Raw genomic sequence first — 16,406 nt, forward strand, 5'->3', positions numbered from 1 at the left:
GATAGCGCTGGTGGGCCGAATTGGGGGGTGCAGGTGGTGGCAGCGTCGCGCCCTCGTACTGTACCTGGGGCCGTGCACCGTGCTGAAGTCGTTGCCGCCATCCTCTCGCAGCCCTTGGTGCCCTTTGCTCTTGATTGCAGCAGAGCCTGTCTGTGCCTTGGGCCCCTCCATCGCACTCACCACAGAGACACGTGAATTGTGTCCTTTTGCTGACCAAGGCGCCGCTCACCGCACTCCACGCAACGGCCGCCCAGCCTGCGCTCCACGCTCCACTCGCTCCCTTCACCCCAGCGCCTCTCCCTCGTCGCGGCGCCCCGTAGACCCCTCGACCCTCGAGTCTTGTGTGTGAAAGTGGGTGAGTAATGCCCAACCACGGCGCTGCGACACCTCGCTCGCCGCTGCCACTCGTGCCCTCGCCATGTTGTACCACCGTCAACACTCGCCATAGCGCCGCCGGCCCCTTTCACGTTCCGCAGCGCTTGCTGACCACATCCCAGACGTTGCATGACCGCCTCACCTGCCCGCGACCGCCATACTCGACGACCTCTGTGCCCGCCAAAGACTGCCGTAGCACGCGCTCGGCATCGCCTGTCCTCCCGGCTTGCTGCATGGGAGCAACGTCCTGCCGGCGGTGATATAGACTCGACACCCGCTGCCGACGCTTCGAGGCACGCCCGCAGCCAGCGCCGACCAGGCTCTCACGGTTCGTACCACCCCGCGCGCCGTCTAATACCTCCCGCTGGCTTTCACCCCTCTGCGCCAGCTGTGAGTCCGCTGCTGACAGTCATGAAATACAGACTCGTTGACCGCGCAACCGCCCATGTGCCGCAACCACTGAGCCTGCCACCGCTCCCTTCTCTACACGCGCCGCACCGTCTATTCACACCCTCGCTCGACTGCCTGCACATCGGCGCCCTCGTCCCACCAACACCCATCGAGGTATTGCGGCCCTCGACCTGCACGCTTGGCAACAGCCATTGCTTTTTAAGGGAGCCGTGCTAAGGAGTCAGTAGCCCTGCGACCCTCCACGGAAAACAATACGAAAGATGCCCAAGTCCTCGACACTGTCGCTGGCTATGCGGGGCAAGCCAAAGAACAAGGACGACGCCAACGGCCCTATGAGTCCCAAAAGTCCGAGGTCGCCAGATATGCCTGAGGACCTCGACTATGCCGCTCCCAATGCCTCGTTCCATAGCATGCCACAGTCACCAGCCTCACCGAAGCCTCGCAAGGACTCCAAGAGCATCTTCTCCAACTTTAGCGCCAACAAATCGTCGTCACGCCTCAACAGCCAGGGGAACTCGATACGGCAGCTTCCTGAACAACAACACTCGCCCAGTCTATACTCCAACGGGCGCAGCGGGGCTTCGACACCAGACCTCGGCCGCCCCGTGCGCACTCCCAACTCGGATGGTATGGCTACAGTAGCCCAGACAAACAGCGTGTCGCTAACTGCCACAGACAACCGCTCCGAGGTATTACGGACAGGCTCAGGCAACTCCAACGACTCCTCCGATCCCCACGCCGACTCATCAAAGCGCAACACTATCAAACCGAAGAAGGGCATTCTGAACAGGTCGAAATCCATCAAAGACGGCGAGAGCTCAGGTACCCGTGCAAAACTAAACAAAGCCCCACCAGGGCAACTGTCACCGGACATTGCGGGTTCGTGGACGACGAATGGCGATGGCCCGCCATTGAAGCCGGTACCCATGGACAAAGGTCAATCATGGCGAGGCATAGGCAAGCCACGAACACACTCGGCAGATCGTCAGGACGGCTCCAAGCAGATACCACGGGACGTCGACAACGGGCCACGAAGGGACAAGTCGGAGCAGATATCGCTAGCCTCGAGTTCGTACAACGAAACCAAGGGACACGGCTTCATTTCGAAACTTGGTTCAGGAGCTCGCAACATGGGGGAGAAGATGGACTCTGCCCGCAAGGGCGTATTCGGCAAACTTGGAAGAAGCTCAAGCAACCACGAGAGCCAGACGCCGATATCGAATGAACCTTATGTGTGCAAAATCATTCACAAGCCCTTGATCGAACAGACGAGGCTCACACGGATATCGACCCGTCTGGCACAGTCACGCGACAAGACTGAGTTCTGGATGCCAGCTTTACCTTGGCGGTGCATAGAGTAGGTCATGCTTCGATTCGTTCTCCACTTGTGAGGCTAACAACTAATTTAGCTATCTGAACATGCGGGGCTGTGAAGAGGAAGGCTTGTACCGCGTTCCTGGGTCAGCCCAGCAGGTCCGATATTACGAACGCAAATTCGATGAAGGTAGGACTATCTCATTCATTTCCACGACAATTGCTCACCAAGCCACAGACCGAGACATCGATTTGATCAGCGATCCCAACCTGAACGACCCCAACGTCATCGGTTCACTCTTCAAGAACTGGCTCCGACAGCTGCCGGATGAAATCTTTCCAAAAGCGGTCCAGACGGCAATCCAGCAAGAATGCCAGGGCGCCAAGACGACGCCGCAAATGCTTAAGGATGAGCTCTCGAAGCTCCCACCATTCAACTACTACCTATTGTTCGCGATCACCTGCCACATCAGCCTGTTGCACTCATGTTCCGAATTCAACAAGATGAACTACAACAACCTGTGCATCTGTTTCCAGCCGGCTATCAAGATCGACGCCTTTTGCTTCCAATTCCTTATTCTGGACTGGCGAAACTGCTGGCAGGGTTGTTGGACGGAGAAGGACTTTTTGACAGACGAAATCAACTTCCTGAACCATGTACAAGAAGTTGAGTCCCAGCAGCAGCAACAACAGCAACAGGAACAGCAACAGCAAGCACAGCACCACCTACAGCAACAACAACAGACTCCATCCAGAAACGGCCCACCTCAAAGCGCTGGGAGAAGTAAAGGCACGAACTCGCCCCAGGTGCCGCCTCCGAAGAAGCCGGCGACGATGCGGAGTCAGTCCACTGACCATGTCAAGTCATCCTCACGAGGGCTTTCATCTGAGAGGAATGGACGCGCTACACCACCGAACCCTTCACTGGTTCTGTCGGAACCCTCAAGCAACCCCGTTTTACGTATGCGGGGCGGCGGCTATAGCGAGCGCGAGACGTCGCCTGAGCGAGTCACGTCGTCTTCAGACAGTCGAGAGGGGGTTCAGCATGCGAGAAGCACACCGCGTGCGCCCCCGTCGGTCAGCACCGAAGCGTCCTCGATCGACCTGGATGAGAATGCCACGCCGACTCAAGCACAACATAGTCGCGGGCCGTCTGAATCGACGCAATTTCGATTGGACCTGCGCGATCCACCGGGCTCCCCCTTCAACATTAAATTTTGACGCGGAAGCTGAGAAGACAGCGGACCATGTGTTGAGCGCCTCTGGATGAGGTGACGATAGAAGAAGGGTTGGATTTGACTGCTTGGTTTTCGCATGTTCGCTTCGTCCCGTGTGGGCTGCCACGAGATCGCGATACCCGTCGTTTGACCACTCTGAGCTCGTGGTAGCAGTATTGCCCGATAATTGTTTAGTAGCCAGCGCTGGAGTTTTGGCCGCGTATTGATTAGCTGCTTATTTAACCCTGCATTCTGCATTATGTTGCATACGGGCGTTGGGAGAGCGGGGCAGGAAGAAGTAGCATTTTGAGCGGGTTCATTTGTATCATATGTGGATATCGTCGCATGGCAGAAAGCGTTTCCATGGCAGTTTCAACGTGTTCAACAATTTCCCTCGTACCAACTGGATCGAGTTGGGACGCATGCCTAGCCCCCGCGCTATTGGAGTAGAACCTGTCGAGGACGGGGCCACCTGGGGCGCCAGCTGGGGTTGGAGCTTGGGGCAATGACGTTTCCCGCGGGTTGCGCTTGCGGCTCGTATGCTTCGCGACCGCCCACCGCCGATCTCACACGTCTCCAGGCGCTGCTTCCTTCTCTCCACACAGAGGGCAATTGACCCTCAGAAGCGACTGCGCAAACGGCTTTTGGCCTGTTTATTACCTCCGTCGACCGCGCTGCTCCTACACTGCATTACTACCACTCTCTCTGACTGCATCGCCGCCATTGCTACGTCAAAGATAGATATCCTAGAGTACCGCTATCCACCTACTATTATTGTTTACTACCGCATAACTCTCCCGCAACCCTTCAGTCTCTCGACACCATCATGTCTGTAGCACTACCAACACACCCCAAGTCTTCGGACCGCAAGGTCGTCTACCTGCTGCCATTGACCGACTACGGCGTTCCAGACGTCGCTGGCACTTACATCTACCTGCCTCCCCCCACCAACCCAGCATACTCGATTTGCTTTCAGATCCAGGGTACCAGCTCGATATGTCGCGAGGGCAGTCTCTGGGTGAACATCCCCGCTGAGGGCGAGAAGTTCAAGCGCAGCGAGTACCGCGAGTACAAGTAAGCAGCCTGCCATGCCTTGTCTGGTCACATGTCACTGACACAAACCGCAGACTGCAGCCCAACTTTACTGGCATGTGTGAGATTGAGATCCCCGTCCACGAGGCCAATGCCTTTTCCTTCTACACGACCTACACACCGCTGCCGCAGTGGTCCTTCACAGACGTTGCGTCGCCTGAACCCACGCGGACGGACACCTACTACATCGACATATGTCCAAATCTCAAGCTGCAGGGCGAGCACTTGCCGGTCGAGGCCGTCTGCATCATCTCTTGCCTGTCCAAATTCATGGGCAACTACCCGACAGACTGGGACAACCACCTGCAGGGCATGAGCCAGCGTGGCTTCAACATGGTGCACTTCACACCCTTGATGATGCGCGGCTCTTCAAACTCGCCCTACAGTATTTACAATCAACTGGAGTTCGACAAGGCCATCTTCAAAGAAGGCGAGAAGGACATTGCGAACATGATCCGGAAGATGCAGAACGAGTTCAATCTGCTTGCCATGACCGATGTCGTCTGGAACCACACGGCCAACAACAGCCCATGGCTCGAAGAGCATCCAGAATCTGGCTACAACGTCGACACCGCTCCACACCTGCGACCTGCTCTCGAACTCGATACAGCGTTGTTGCAGTTCAGCAAGGACCTCGCCAAGCATGGTCTACCCACCACCTTCAACAGTGAAGATGACCTTCTCAAGGTCATGCAAGGTGTCAAGGACCACGTCCTTAGCAAGGTCAAGCTCTGGCAATTCTACGTCATTGACGTCGAAAGAGACACCAAGGCCATCATGGAGGCTTGGACCTCTGGCCAAGCCAAGTTTGTTGATGGCAGCTTTAGTGAAGCTGGTCTTCGCGGGCTCGATGCTGTCAGGAACTGGCCACTGAAGCAGAAGGCAGACTGGTTGGTCGAGCATGCTCTGCGCGGCGGTGACCGCATGGGCGAGCGTTACCGTCGGACAATGGACCCGAACGTCGCTGCTAGCCTACTGTGCGCCTTGTTCGGTCGCTACGACACCCGTACTAGCAACACTCCTGACGATCGGGCTGCTCAAGGCACCATGACGGCTATGCTCAACGAGGTCAACCTTCCATTTTACCGCGAGTATGATCAAGACCAAGCAGAGATCATGGAGCAACTCTTCAACCGGACCAAGTACGTCCGAATGGATGCCCATGGTCCCAAGCTTGGCGAAGTCAACGATGCGAACCCACTCATCGAGACCTACTTCACGCGCCTACCACTCAACGAGACCACAAAGAAGCACAATCCCGAAGCTCTTGCACTGGTGAACAACGGATGGGTATGGGCTGCAGATGCGATGCGAGACAACGCTGGGCCCAAGTCAAGAGCATACCTGCGGAGAGAGGTCATTGTCTGGGGCGACTGTGTCAAACTCCGATACGGAGATGGCCCAGAGGACAACCCTTTCCTTTGGGATCACATGGCCAAGTACACCCGCCTCATGGCCAAGTACTTCCAAGGCTTCCGTATCGACAACTGCCATTCCACCCCTCTGCATCTCGCCGAATACATGCTTGACCAAGCACGTAGCGTCAACTCAAACGTTATGGTCTGCGCCGAGCTCTTCACTGGGTCTGAAGAGATGGATTACAAGTTTTGCATGAAGCTCGGCATCTGCGCCTTGATTCGAGAAGCCATGCAGTCATGGAGCACTCAAGAGCTGAGCAGACTTGTTCACCGTCACGGTGGTGTTCCCATCGGCAGCTTCGAGACCGACGAAGTGCTCAATGCTGCACAGGCGACTGATGGAGCTGACCAGACGAAGCCCATCATCAAGAAGATTAAGCGCAGCCCTGTTCACGCGCTGTTCATGGACTGCACGCACGACAACGAGACGCCAGCCCAGAAGCGCGATGCACGCGACACGCTGCCCAGTGCCGCGCTCGTTGCCATGTGCGACTGCGCGACTGGGAGCGTCTTCGGTTACGACGAGTGCTACCCTGAACTGATTGAGCTGGTGCACGAGAAGAGACTGTATTCCTCTGCCAATTCCACTGGAAGCGAAATCAAAGCACAAGCTGGAGAAGGTGGCATTGGTGGCATCCGCAAGATTATCAACGAGATCCACGTCAAAATGGGCAAAGAGGAGTACAATGAGACTTATATCCATCACGACAACGAGTATATCACCGTCCATCGGGTCAACCCTCACACCAGGAAAGGTTACTTCCTTATTGCCCACACCGCATTCCCTGGTTACGGCAACGGCAATGGAGGCTTCGGCAAGACCAAGCTACCAGGCACTCAAGCAAAGCTCGTCGGCGCCTGGAATCTCGAAGTCGACAACAGTCCTGAGACAAGAGCACGTATCATCGGTGACGAGACGACACTGCGCGGCTTGCCCAGCAAGACAAACGAACTTCAAGGCGTCAACATCGAGGCTACTGGCGATGACACCACGATTAGTATCCCTGACAAGTTCCCACCGGGCAGTATCGCTCTCTTCGAGACCTGGGTACCCAGCGCAGAGCATGCTGAAGGCCTCGACAAGTTCGTCACTAGCGGAGCGCGTTCGGCTTTCAGTGGTGTCAACCTCATTGATCTCAACTACATACTATACAGATGTGAAGAAGAAGAGAGGGATGCTACGGACCACAAGGACGGAACATACAACGTCCCAGGTCATGGAAACTTGGTCTACGCTGGTCTGCAAGGCTGGTGGAGTGTCCTCCGCGACATTGTGAACGAGAACAACCTTGGCCACCCACTCTGCAACCATCTGCGTGAGGGTCAATGGGCGCTCGACTACTGCCTTGGCCGCCTTCAAAATATCTCCAAGAAGCCGGAGTACGTCAACATTAAGGGCCCCGCCGAGTGGTTGGAAGCGAAATTCGATGCCATTCGCAAGGTCCCCAGCTACATGCTTCCGCGATACTTTGCCCTCGTCATTCAGACTGCATACAACGCTGCAGTCGAGCGAGCCATTGAGCTCATGGGTGAGAACGTCCGCGAGGGTAACCAATTCCTCAAGAGTCTTGCTCTTGTCAGCTGCCAAGTCACCGGTTACATGAACAGCGCCTCGTTGTGGCCCGAGAAGAGCGTACCCAGCATGGCCGCTGGTCTCCCTCACTTTGCCTACGACTGGGCGCGATGCTGGGGACGTGACATTACCATCTCCGCCCGTGGTCTTTACATGGGAACTGGTAGATATGCCGACGCTAAGGAGCACATCTTTGCCTTTGCCAGCGTCTTGAAGCATGGTATGGTCCCCAATCTCCTCGGTGGTGGCAAGAACCCTCGTTACAACTCCCGCGACTCAGTCTGGTTCTTCCTCCAAAACTGCCAAGATTACTGCAAGATTGTACCTAATGGCATGGAGCTTCTTCAAGAGAAGGTCCAGCGCCGATTCTTGCCGTACGATGACACATGGTTCGCTCACACCGACGAAAAAGCGTACTCTCAGTCCTCCTCTATCGCGGAAGTCATCCAGGAAGCTCTCCAGCGACATGCCTCCGGCATAGAGTTCCGGGAGTATGACGCAGGCCCGAACATTGACAGCCAAATGAAGTCCGAAGGCTTCAACATCAAGATCTGGACAGACTGGGAGACCGGTATGATCTTCGGTGGTAATCAATGGAATTGCGGCACATGGATGGACAAGATGGGTGAGAGTGAAAAGGCCGGCAGCAAGGGTGTCCCCGGTACACCACGAGACGGTGCTCCGGTTGAGATCATCGGCATGTTGTACAGCACAGTACGCTGGTGCGCCGACATGTACGACGCAGGTCAGTTCAAGTACCAGGGCGTTACCCTGGACGGTGGCAAGAAGACCGTTACCTACAAGGAGTGGGCCGACCTGATCAAGGCCAACTTCGAGCGCTGCTTCTACGTTCCTCGTTCGGCAGAAGAAGACAGCAAGTACGACGTCAACTCGAGCATCGTCAACCGTCGTGGTATCTACAAGGACTTGTACCGCTCAGGCAAGGAGTACGAGGACTACCAGCTGAGGCCAAACTTCCCTATTATGATGACGGTTGCACCGGACCTCTGCGATCCTGAGCATGCCTTGTATGCCCTCCAGATGGCCGATAGGGTATTGCTCGGTCCACAGGGCATGAAGACACTCGACCCCTCCGACCTCAACTACCGTGGCTACTACATCAACAGCGAAGACTCGACCGATTTCGCCACATCCAAGGGCCGCAACTACCACCAAGGACCCGAGTGGCTCTGGCCCACAGGCTTCTTCCTGCGAGCTCTGCTTAAGTTCGATCTCAAGCGCCGCAAGACGCCCGACGAACGCGTCGAGAGCTACCAACAAGTCACGCGCCGCCTCGCCGGCTGCATGAAGGCTATCCAAGAGTCGCCGTGGGCTGGTCTCACGGAGCTCACCCAGAAGGACGGCGCCTTCTGCGGCGACTCGTGCCCCACGCAGAGTTGGAGTGCTAGCTGCATCATCGACTTGTTCCAGGATGCGCGCGAGTACGAGACGGAGGGGCAGCAAGCTTCGTCGTAGGCTGATAAGTTTGGTTTCATGAGCCTCGTTGCGAAGATGAGCTGAAAGGTGTTTATACACGGTGCGATACACGGTGCGGTGGTGTAGAGTGGCGAGAAACTTTTGTTGTAGATACCTAGAGTTGTCTCCTAATTAACCTTGAATTCTAACCTCTTGTTCATCATGATCTTTACGTTTGAAGGTTCTTCTTTGTGTTTCTGCATGCTGCCAGGTAGATTGTTGTGGTCACTAACTTGCTGTCGATAGACTTGTTGATGTATGAGATACAAGCTATGTGTCCGTATTCGTGCGCAATGCGTAGGAAAGAGGAGTAGACTGTAGGAGCGAAGGATCGCGTTGCGGTAGGGGTGAATACGATGGGCGTAGAGGCCCAGATTGCGGTTCCTGTCGCTGTGGTGATTGCGCTGGTGGCAGTGAGCTTGGGTGACAGTGAGCGAGGCCCTCAAAGATACAAAGTCGCCACTGTACTCGCGGTCAGCACATCAGCTTGCTACGTCTCTCTTCGGGAGGCACTGGAGACCCTGAAAGAAGGGATTCCGGATAGAAAGGGTTTCCGGGTAGAAACAGATGGTGGTGGCGAGTTCAGATAGCAAATGTAGGGATCATCGCTGACAATACTGATAAGGCAGCAGCTGTGAAAGCAGGCGAACTATCACTGATGAAGGTATGAGTTGCAAAGAGCAAAGCGAGTGAATCGTGATTGCCAAGAGTACACAGTGCTGTCGCTGCGCATCTAATGGTGGATTTTCACTCCCTCCATGGCTACATCCAATCTCACACCTACTAGCCCCCATCGCGACATCGCTGCTAAACCACACAGTCTCAACAACAACTCCCCCCCAGCCAACGAGAACCGAGAAACGCCTATCAAATACAACCCAATGGCCAATCACTTCCCCTCCTACGATCCTCACGACCCACTGATGCGCAGTTACCAAGTCGCTCTCCGTAGGCACGCCACCACGCCGCCCCAACAGACCACTACCTCGCAGCAGCCCTCCTCCACAAGCGTCATCGCCGCACCAGCCACCAGCATGTCACAGGACTCCATCCACGGGCGCTTCCTGGCAGCCGCCATGAAATGCGACACTAGGGCCATGCAACAAGAGTTCCACCATCTGCTGTCGGTTGCAGAGAGCCGAAACCAAGACTGTCTATTTCTGAAACGGCGGCACGAGCACGAGGTCGAGGCGAATCACGGCGAGATGGATTGGATGCGAGCAAGGATTCAGTGCTTGGAAGAGGAGATGCGCCGCGTTACCGGATACAAGAAGAATGCTGGACAGGCTTGCTACGGCCTGGATCAGAATGGAGATGTGCAAAGTAGGTGACCTAACGTCAGCGTAGACTCCAGGGTATTCCGTTGTTCCCTTGAACGAGGTGGCCACATCAAAGGGAGGTCAGGTGGGTAAGATTATGTGTCGTGTAGACAAGGTCTTCCCGGCAAATCCTGGCTGTAAGCGCTCATCCTGCGCAGCATTGAGCATAGAGAGAAACGATTGTGTGGTAGTCGCAGGCCCATCTCGACATACGGCATTCGCGTTGTAGGGGTCGGTTAGATTTGCCTTCTGGCGCTGTAGTGCCAATAGCCTACACGAAATTTGTTGCTTCTTCTGGAATCCTCTGGCGTTATCAGCCTCCTCGGTTCTCAAAGAAAAGGGTTCAATTGCGCCATTGTTCGCTGAGGAAGAGGCTGTCGGATGGCTGCTGCACACAAAGGCGCGATTGCTTTTCTTCCTACCGATCAGAATGTCGTGCATGAAGAAGCACTGTAGCTACCCGTACCTTGACTCTTTCGGGACGAGCGGCTGTGCACGCCGGCTCCAGTCAGCGGAAAAGCAAAATCCATATACTGAACGGTGTTAGTTGTCTCCATGAGCGAGTTCATTTTTACGACAACTGCCTCATTTGGACGCTTATCGTCCGTACGATCGTCCGTACAATAATTCGTGGATCGTACTACCACGCTGCTGGGTGTGCATCCATCATCTGGAACGTCGGCTTCCTGCGGCAAAGTTCGAGTCAGCACACCCAGGCGCGAATCATCTCCCCTTCATCTTTGCCACGGCCCAGCGCAGTGCTAGGAACGATGCGCAACATTGCCTCTCGCATGAAGTTTAGATGTTGGTTTAAGGTACGGATGCGGCCCGGATGGTGCCCCACAGTTCAGGATAATTGCCATGAAACGCTTGGTCAATGCTCCAGGTGAAGCAGTCGCCGTTGAGAAAGGGTCGACGAGGCCTTCGCGGCGAGGCGTTTGTTCTGATGGCGTTGCACGCTGTGAGATATCGGTGTGAGTGTCGAGATTTTCTTGCGCGGGAGGTGCAGGGCGTGGATCATCCTTGGAGGTCAGCATACTCGCGTAAGCGGCACAGCGTGATCATGTCTCCAACGTCTTTCTCACCCGGCAACGAGCCGAGGCATAAGGGTCATCACTTGAAAAGGAACAGCCAAAGGGGCGTCCCCCAAAAGAAGGGCCGATGGTGGATAGAGTGACAGTCTTCCAGCTGTTTGCGGTCCAAGGCTGCAGCGACTAGTCGGCAGTCACTCGGCTGGGGCCCAGGACGCTGGAATTTGGAAAATACTACAGGCCAATCGCGTTGCTTGTGGACAAGCATGGTGCTGTTCGCGTATATGCACGCGTTGGCAATCCACTGTAAATATGCTGACTGGCAAATGAGGTATGGATAGTCGTGAGAACGAGGCTAGCTGCTCTGTCTGCCAGATAACGCATGCGAGGCATCGCCAGGCACGAACAGGCGTGACCTGAACATGATTGCGAAGCTGACGATTGCGCCATCTCAGCCTTATCACGTTGCTGAGCTGCGATGCGTGAGTCTGTCGCACCAGAAGAGTTTGCACAGCAGGGACTGCTGCTCACATACAGGTAAAAGGTCTGGGCTTCCAGCTTTCTCTCGCACGGATTGCTTCAAGCTAACCTGGACGGGGGCGTCGTGCATCTCAAGGTTCGATGCTGCGATGTCGTGCAGGCACGCATACATGCCTAAGCGAATGATTGACGGCCAAGCTCGCCACACAGACGTGAGGAAGTTTGCTAGAGGGTGGGTCTGTACTGCCGGTGTGAGCCAAACATCCATCCTGCGGTGTCTGAGCTTGATTGGCGCAACGTCTCTTCAAAGTCCGTGGTCGGTCTTTGAGAGATTATTAGCGTCGTTTTGGTGATGCAGGCGAGGCGGGGAACGACTCCCGGTGACAGGGATGTGCGAATGTAAACCTAGGGCTTAGCACTCGCATGGCTCAACCGCATTGATGGACTCGCTAGCTACGACGTGCCCATGCGAGCAACATACGTGTTCTATACGGGCGTCCGTGATAACCATGGTAGGCCGGATGATTAAGTCCGCCAGGTGGATCTGACCGTGAACAGACGCGCTGCTATGCAAGCAGAGGATGAATGCAAGGAAGGCATCGATTCATCGATCTGCAGATAGAGCAATCGGATAGTGGCAAGGTAATCGCCTCGGGCCTAAGCTTGGGCTGATGATGAGTGCCTTGGCTTGTGGTGTAACACTCAGGATAATGACCTTGTACCACGACAGGAAACACTCGTGAAACTTGCGGGAAAGCTGATCAGGAAGATTACAAAGTCAGGAACTCGGCCCGCTGGTGATTTTGCGGCATCCCGTAGGGCTCTCGATGCTCGGGAAAGCAGACGGCGACTTCCTGTGCGCATTATCGAATGCGCTGCACAGTCAATCTGGCTAGAGCCGTGAAAGACTTGCATTATCGCTTGCAGGTTTAGGTGACGCATGTTGTTTGAATCGCCCAGACACGATAGTATAGTAGTGGGCGAGTACGCCCCCCACATGAAGAGTTATTTTGATACTGGGAGCAGAAGGATCTTCCTTTGCGGCGTGGCAGGCCGATAGCTCTGTAGGATCGCCATGCAGCTACCCGAAGGTCACGACGACAGGCAGGTCTGATCACTGATCAGGTCATTTCGGCGTACAAGGGGATGGACAGTAGCTTAACTTTATTCCAGCTCTTGCACACCGTTTAGTGTCTGGTTGAAAATGTCCGCGTTTTGACGTTCTCGTAGACGAGGTCCCTCAAGCGTAGTCATCGGTCAGGCAGGAGGCAGGGGCGGGTCACGAGCCAATCAGAGGGGGGTCGAGATACCAAGATAGGCACTTGTTTGGAAAAGCGCGCGCGGGAGGATTCCTATTCGGTCCGGTAATTGAGAGTTGCCCATGTCGCATCGGTGAAGGCAATGGGGCGAGAGATGTTGCAGGGCACTAACATGGCCGTTGGATGCGTCAGGAGGGTGCAGCTGTAGCCTGCCGCCTGGCGCCACAAGCACCGTTGAGTGCTAGCCGAAACAGCAAATGGCGAGATGAGAGCTAGCGACTAACGGCTTTGGGAGGCCGAGGAGGAGGTTCTGATATGGCGGCATCATGGCGGGCGTGTTGAGGTGCTGCCACTCGTGTGGTGAGGCACTTGGCGGAGTGGTTTGGAGGGGCGGGCGGCTGAGGGCGGCACAGTCAAGGTCAGGTCAGAGGTAAGCGACGTCAGCGTTTCCAGCGTCGTTTCCAGAGCAGTCTACGGTGTTTGCAGCATCGCATCTCCCGTTGCAGCGCGTCGTTGTCGCGGCGCGTCGGTGGCCGAGACGGGAAGCCCACAGTTGCGTTCATTCGGCTGCAGCCGCAGTCGTCCAAAGAAGCAAAGGGACACCCTGGCGGAGAGGCAGATTGGAGGACGAATATGGGACGGGCATGGGACGGTCACGTGGGGCCGGGCTAGGTAAGCAGCTAGCCGCAGTGGGCGCACAGCCGGGAGGACGTAGGGAACAGAACAGAACACGGAAGCCTGAGGACACGGGGGTGTTTCCCACAGCCAGTCAGGGGACAGTACACCGTCTAGATGGAAGCACAGGCTGAAGGTCACTGAGGGTCACTGTGGTCACTGTGGTTTCTCGTCATGTCGTGCGCTCGGGGGCGGGCGGCAGCTCGAGTCTGGCAAGATTGGCATGCCACAAGCGGATCTCCAGCCGTCAGCCCCGAGCCCCTTAGCGCTTCGCACGCTTCCGCGTCTGGCGTCCCGCCGTGCGAGGCCCATGTCCAGCATGGGTGGCAGGGTGGCGGTGGGCGGGCGACATGGGGGCATGGGTTCGTCGACGGCATCAGGTCCCCGCTGCATGCCATCTCAAGTGGGCCCCAGCGCGCTCTTTCACAGTGCAGCAGCAGCGCCTTCCCCCGCAGCGCGCGCAAACCAGTGACATGCCCTGTCCCTCAACTAGGGCCGCCAGCCGCTTCTTCCAGTGCGGGCCCAGCACTGCACTCGAGCTGCTGCATCGCTAGACCCTTTCCACCCTTCCCGTGAGACCCTACTCCTTGTGCGACCCTGCCCTTCTTCCTCACGCACAACTCCCTCACCGCGTCGCCAGACCGCCAGATTCAAATACAGCGTCCGAATGCCATGATGGGAAGCGACTGGCATCCACGCAGGCACCCGCAGCCCGACCCCAACCACTTTCCCCAGCGGACCCTCCCCAGCTTTGCTGAGCTGACCTCGTCGTCCGACTCAGTCCTGCACCGCCCGCGTGACAACGTGCCGCCGCCGCCGACGCCCCAAGATCGTCCTGTCTCGCACCAGACGCCGCCGGCCACGCTCGCTGCCCTCGACTTTGCGCATCCAAACTCACATTCCAGCGCCTTCACCGCAGTCAATCACGCGAGCCCGCACGTCAGGTAAGTTCCGACAAGTGACAGAGCCTGCCGCAAGCGTGCTGACCTGCTGGCCAGCCCCACCAACACCAGAATTCCACCACTGGGCCCCGAACATCAACCATTTTCTCTCTCTCTGCCCCAGGGCCCAATTGCTGCCTACAGTCCGCCTGTCTCTTCCTCTGCATCTTCGCATCCACCACCACATCCGTCCGCCAGCGTCCGCCAAGACTCGGCCATCTCCCATCGCTTCGAAAACTCAAAGGAATCCGAACCTACTCTCCCCTCCTCTGTGCTGGCCTTTTCTTATTTCCACCCTGCTGCGGGTAATGGTCGTCAATCTAACACGTCCCGCCCCATCTCACATCCAGCTGCGCCTTCCTCGCCACGCTCTCCAGTGAGCGATAACCGCTCAAATCAGGTACCCGTAGACACAGGAACCCGCCATCCAAACGGAGCACCCTCCCCATCGTTATCCTCAGGCCCTCACACTTTTACGGAATCGTCCAGGTCGCCAGAGCAGGCTCGAGACATTAACCCGGAATCTGGATCCAGGAGACCACTCCCATCTCCCACGTTAGATCAAACAAACGGTGGCGGGCGACATCAACGCTACAACGTAAGATTCAACACCGTCTACACCTCGGAAAACATGCCGCCAAATCAGAGACCCCGGCCAGACCCCCTTCCGGCAGTCCCTGTGCCAGTGGAGACTCCCGAAGAACAGCCATCGCCTGAGCACACCATCGCACCCTCTGTGGAACAGGCCATCTTGGCTATTAGCTCTGCGCCCCCTCCTCCTGAGGATCTAGCCCAGCTTCAGCAGCAAAATACGCCCCAAGTGGAGCGATGCAAGAACTGCGGTGTCCGCTGGAAGCGGCCCTTACCCGGAGAGAACCAGTTCCGTCTGAGTTCACCAGCACAGAATATACACGAACAGACAAGGCTGACCCAGGACTACATCAAACGACTGGAGAACCACACCAAGTATGCTGATGAAGCCTACGCACATTGGGTACGCCAGCATCAAATGTGTCCAGCAGCCGTAACCAGCCCGCCCGACACGGAAGCCCCGCCCAAGTCACGAAGCAGAAGCATAGAAGACCCTTCGCCACCTAATGCTCCAGCCTATCCCGTTTCCGCCAAGCGAAAGTCCGAGATACCCCACGAGGCCTCCAAGTATCGGAAAGTGGTCACATTCGACCCTAATTCCAACTCGACGCCACCTGTCCGCCCGACCGCTCCAGCATAGGTCGTAATGTCTACGCCATCTCGTTCACGATTACGCTTCAGCACACGAAAGTTCTCATTCGATTCACGTTTGCATTTGCATTGGGGTTGGTGTTCCATGACAGCAAAAGAAGAGCCTCCGCTATACCCACATCCGGTCCTCTTCTCGCTTTTGACTTAGGTGCTATCCTTGGTATTTGTTACTGTAAGATTTCACCGCCTGAAAGAGGTGGAAAGGAAAAGAATTGGCGTTATTGTTTTCGAGAGAGCCACTCCCTCTGGCGTTATGGCTGCCATGCCACCACGGCGCTCCATGATGAGCGGGATTTGTCATGTTGCTGCTCATATCTTCTGCGCGTCATGAAGCCATGTATCACACCGTGCATGGGACGCCTTCGCATCTACGTTTCACACCTCCTCCGCCGGCGCCCAATATGCGGCGTCGGCAACATGTACCTATCACACCAGCTATTACTCGACGATGTTGCTCCTATACCCAATCTGATCTCTTCACAACTGTTGGACTACTGCACGAGTCGGGTCTCCACTAACGACCCTGTTACCAAAGCGCGAAACTCACAAACCTTATTCACTCATTAGGGGCCCAGCATTCCGT

The 16,406-nt window shown here is 56.2% G+C and overlaps 4 protein-coding genes across 4 annotated transcripts; all 4 read left to right on the plus strand.

Annotated features, from left to right (window-relative positions):
- Positions 1–1,046: 1,046 nt before the first annotated feature.
- On the plus strand, positions 1,047–3,321 carry J4E87_010387 (uncharacterized protein; the record flags this gene model as incomplete). The annotated part of the gene is made up of 3 exons (XM_049381961.1): positions 1,047–2,143; positions 2,196–2,290; positions 2,339–3,321. 3 exons carry the CDS (start codon positions 1,047–1,049, stop codon positions 3,319–3,321), a joined length of 2,175 nt encoding a protein of 724 aa, XP_049228332.1.
- Positions 3,322–4,143: 822 nt separating this feature from the next.
- Positions 4,144–8,876, plus strand: J4E87_010388 (uncharacterized protein; the record flags this gene model as incomplete). Its single annotated transcript, XM_049381962.1, has 2 exons — positions 4,144–4,391; positions 4,445–8,876. The coding sequence occupies 2 exons, from the start codon at positions 4,144–4,146 to the stop codon at positions 8,874–8,876; spliced, it is 4,680 nt and encodes a 1,559-aa protein (XP_049228333.1).
- Positions 8,877–9,757: 881 nt separating this feature from the next.
- Positions 9,758–10,207, plus strand: J4E87_010389 (uncharacterized protein; the record flags this gene model as incomplete). The annotated part of the gene is made up of 1 exon (XM_049381963.1): positions 9,758–10,207. One exon carries the CDS (start codon positions 9,758–9,760, stop codon positions 10,205–10,207), a length of 450 nt encoding a protein of 149 aa, XP_049228334.1.
- A 5,005-nt stretch (positions 10,208–15,212) lies between these two features.
- On the plus strand, positions 15,213–15,812 carry J4E87_010390 (uncharacterized protein; the record flags this gene model as incomplete). Its single annotated transcript, XM_049381964.1, has 1 exon — positions 15,213–15,812. The coding sequence occupies one exon, from the start codon at positions 15,213–15,215 to the stop codon at positions 15,810–15,812; it is 600 nt and encodes a 199-aa protein (XP_049228335.1).
- Between the last annotated feature and the right edge of the window lie 594 nt (positions 15,813–16,406).

Source organism: Alternaria ethzedia (genome assembly GCF_023757985.1).
Source record: "Alternaria ethzedia strain BMP 0044 chromosome Unknown scaffold_47, whole genome shotgun sequence".
In the NCBI taxonomy this organism is placed as follows: Eukaryota; Fungi; Ascomycota; class Dothideomycetes; order Pleosporales; family Pleosporaceae; genus Alternaria; species Alternaria ethzedia.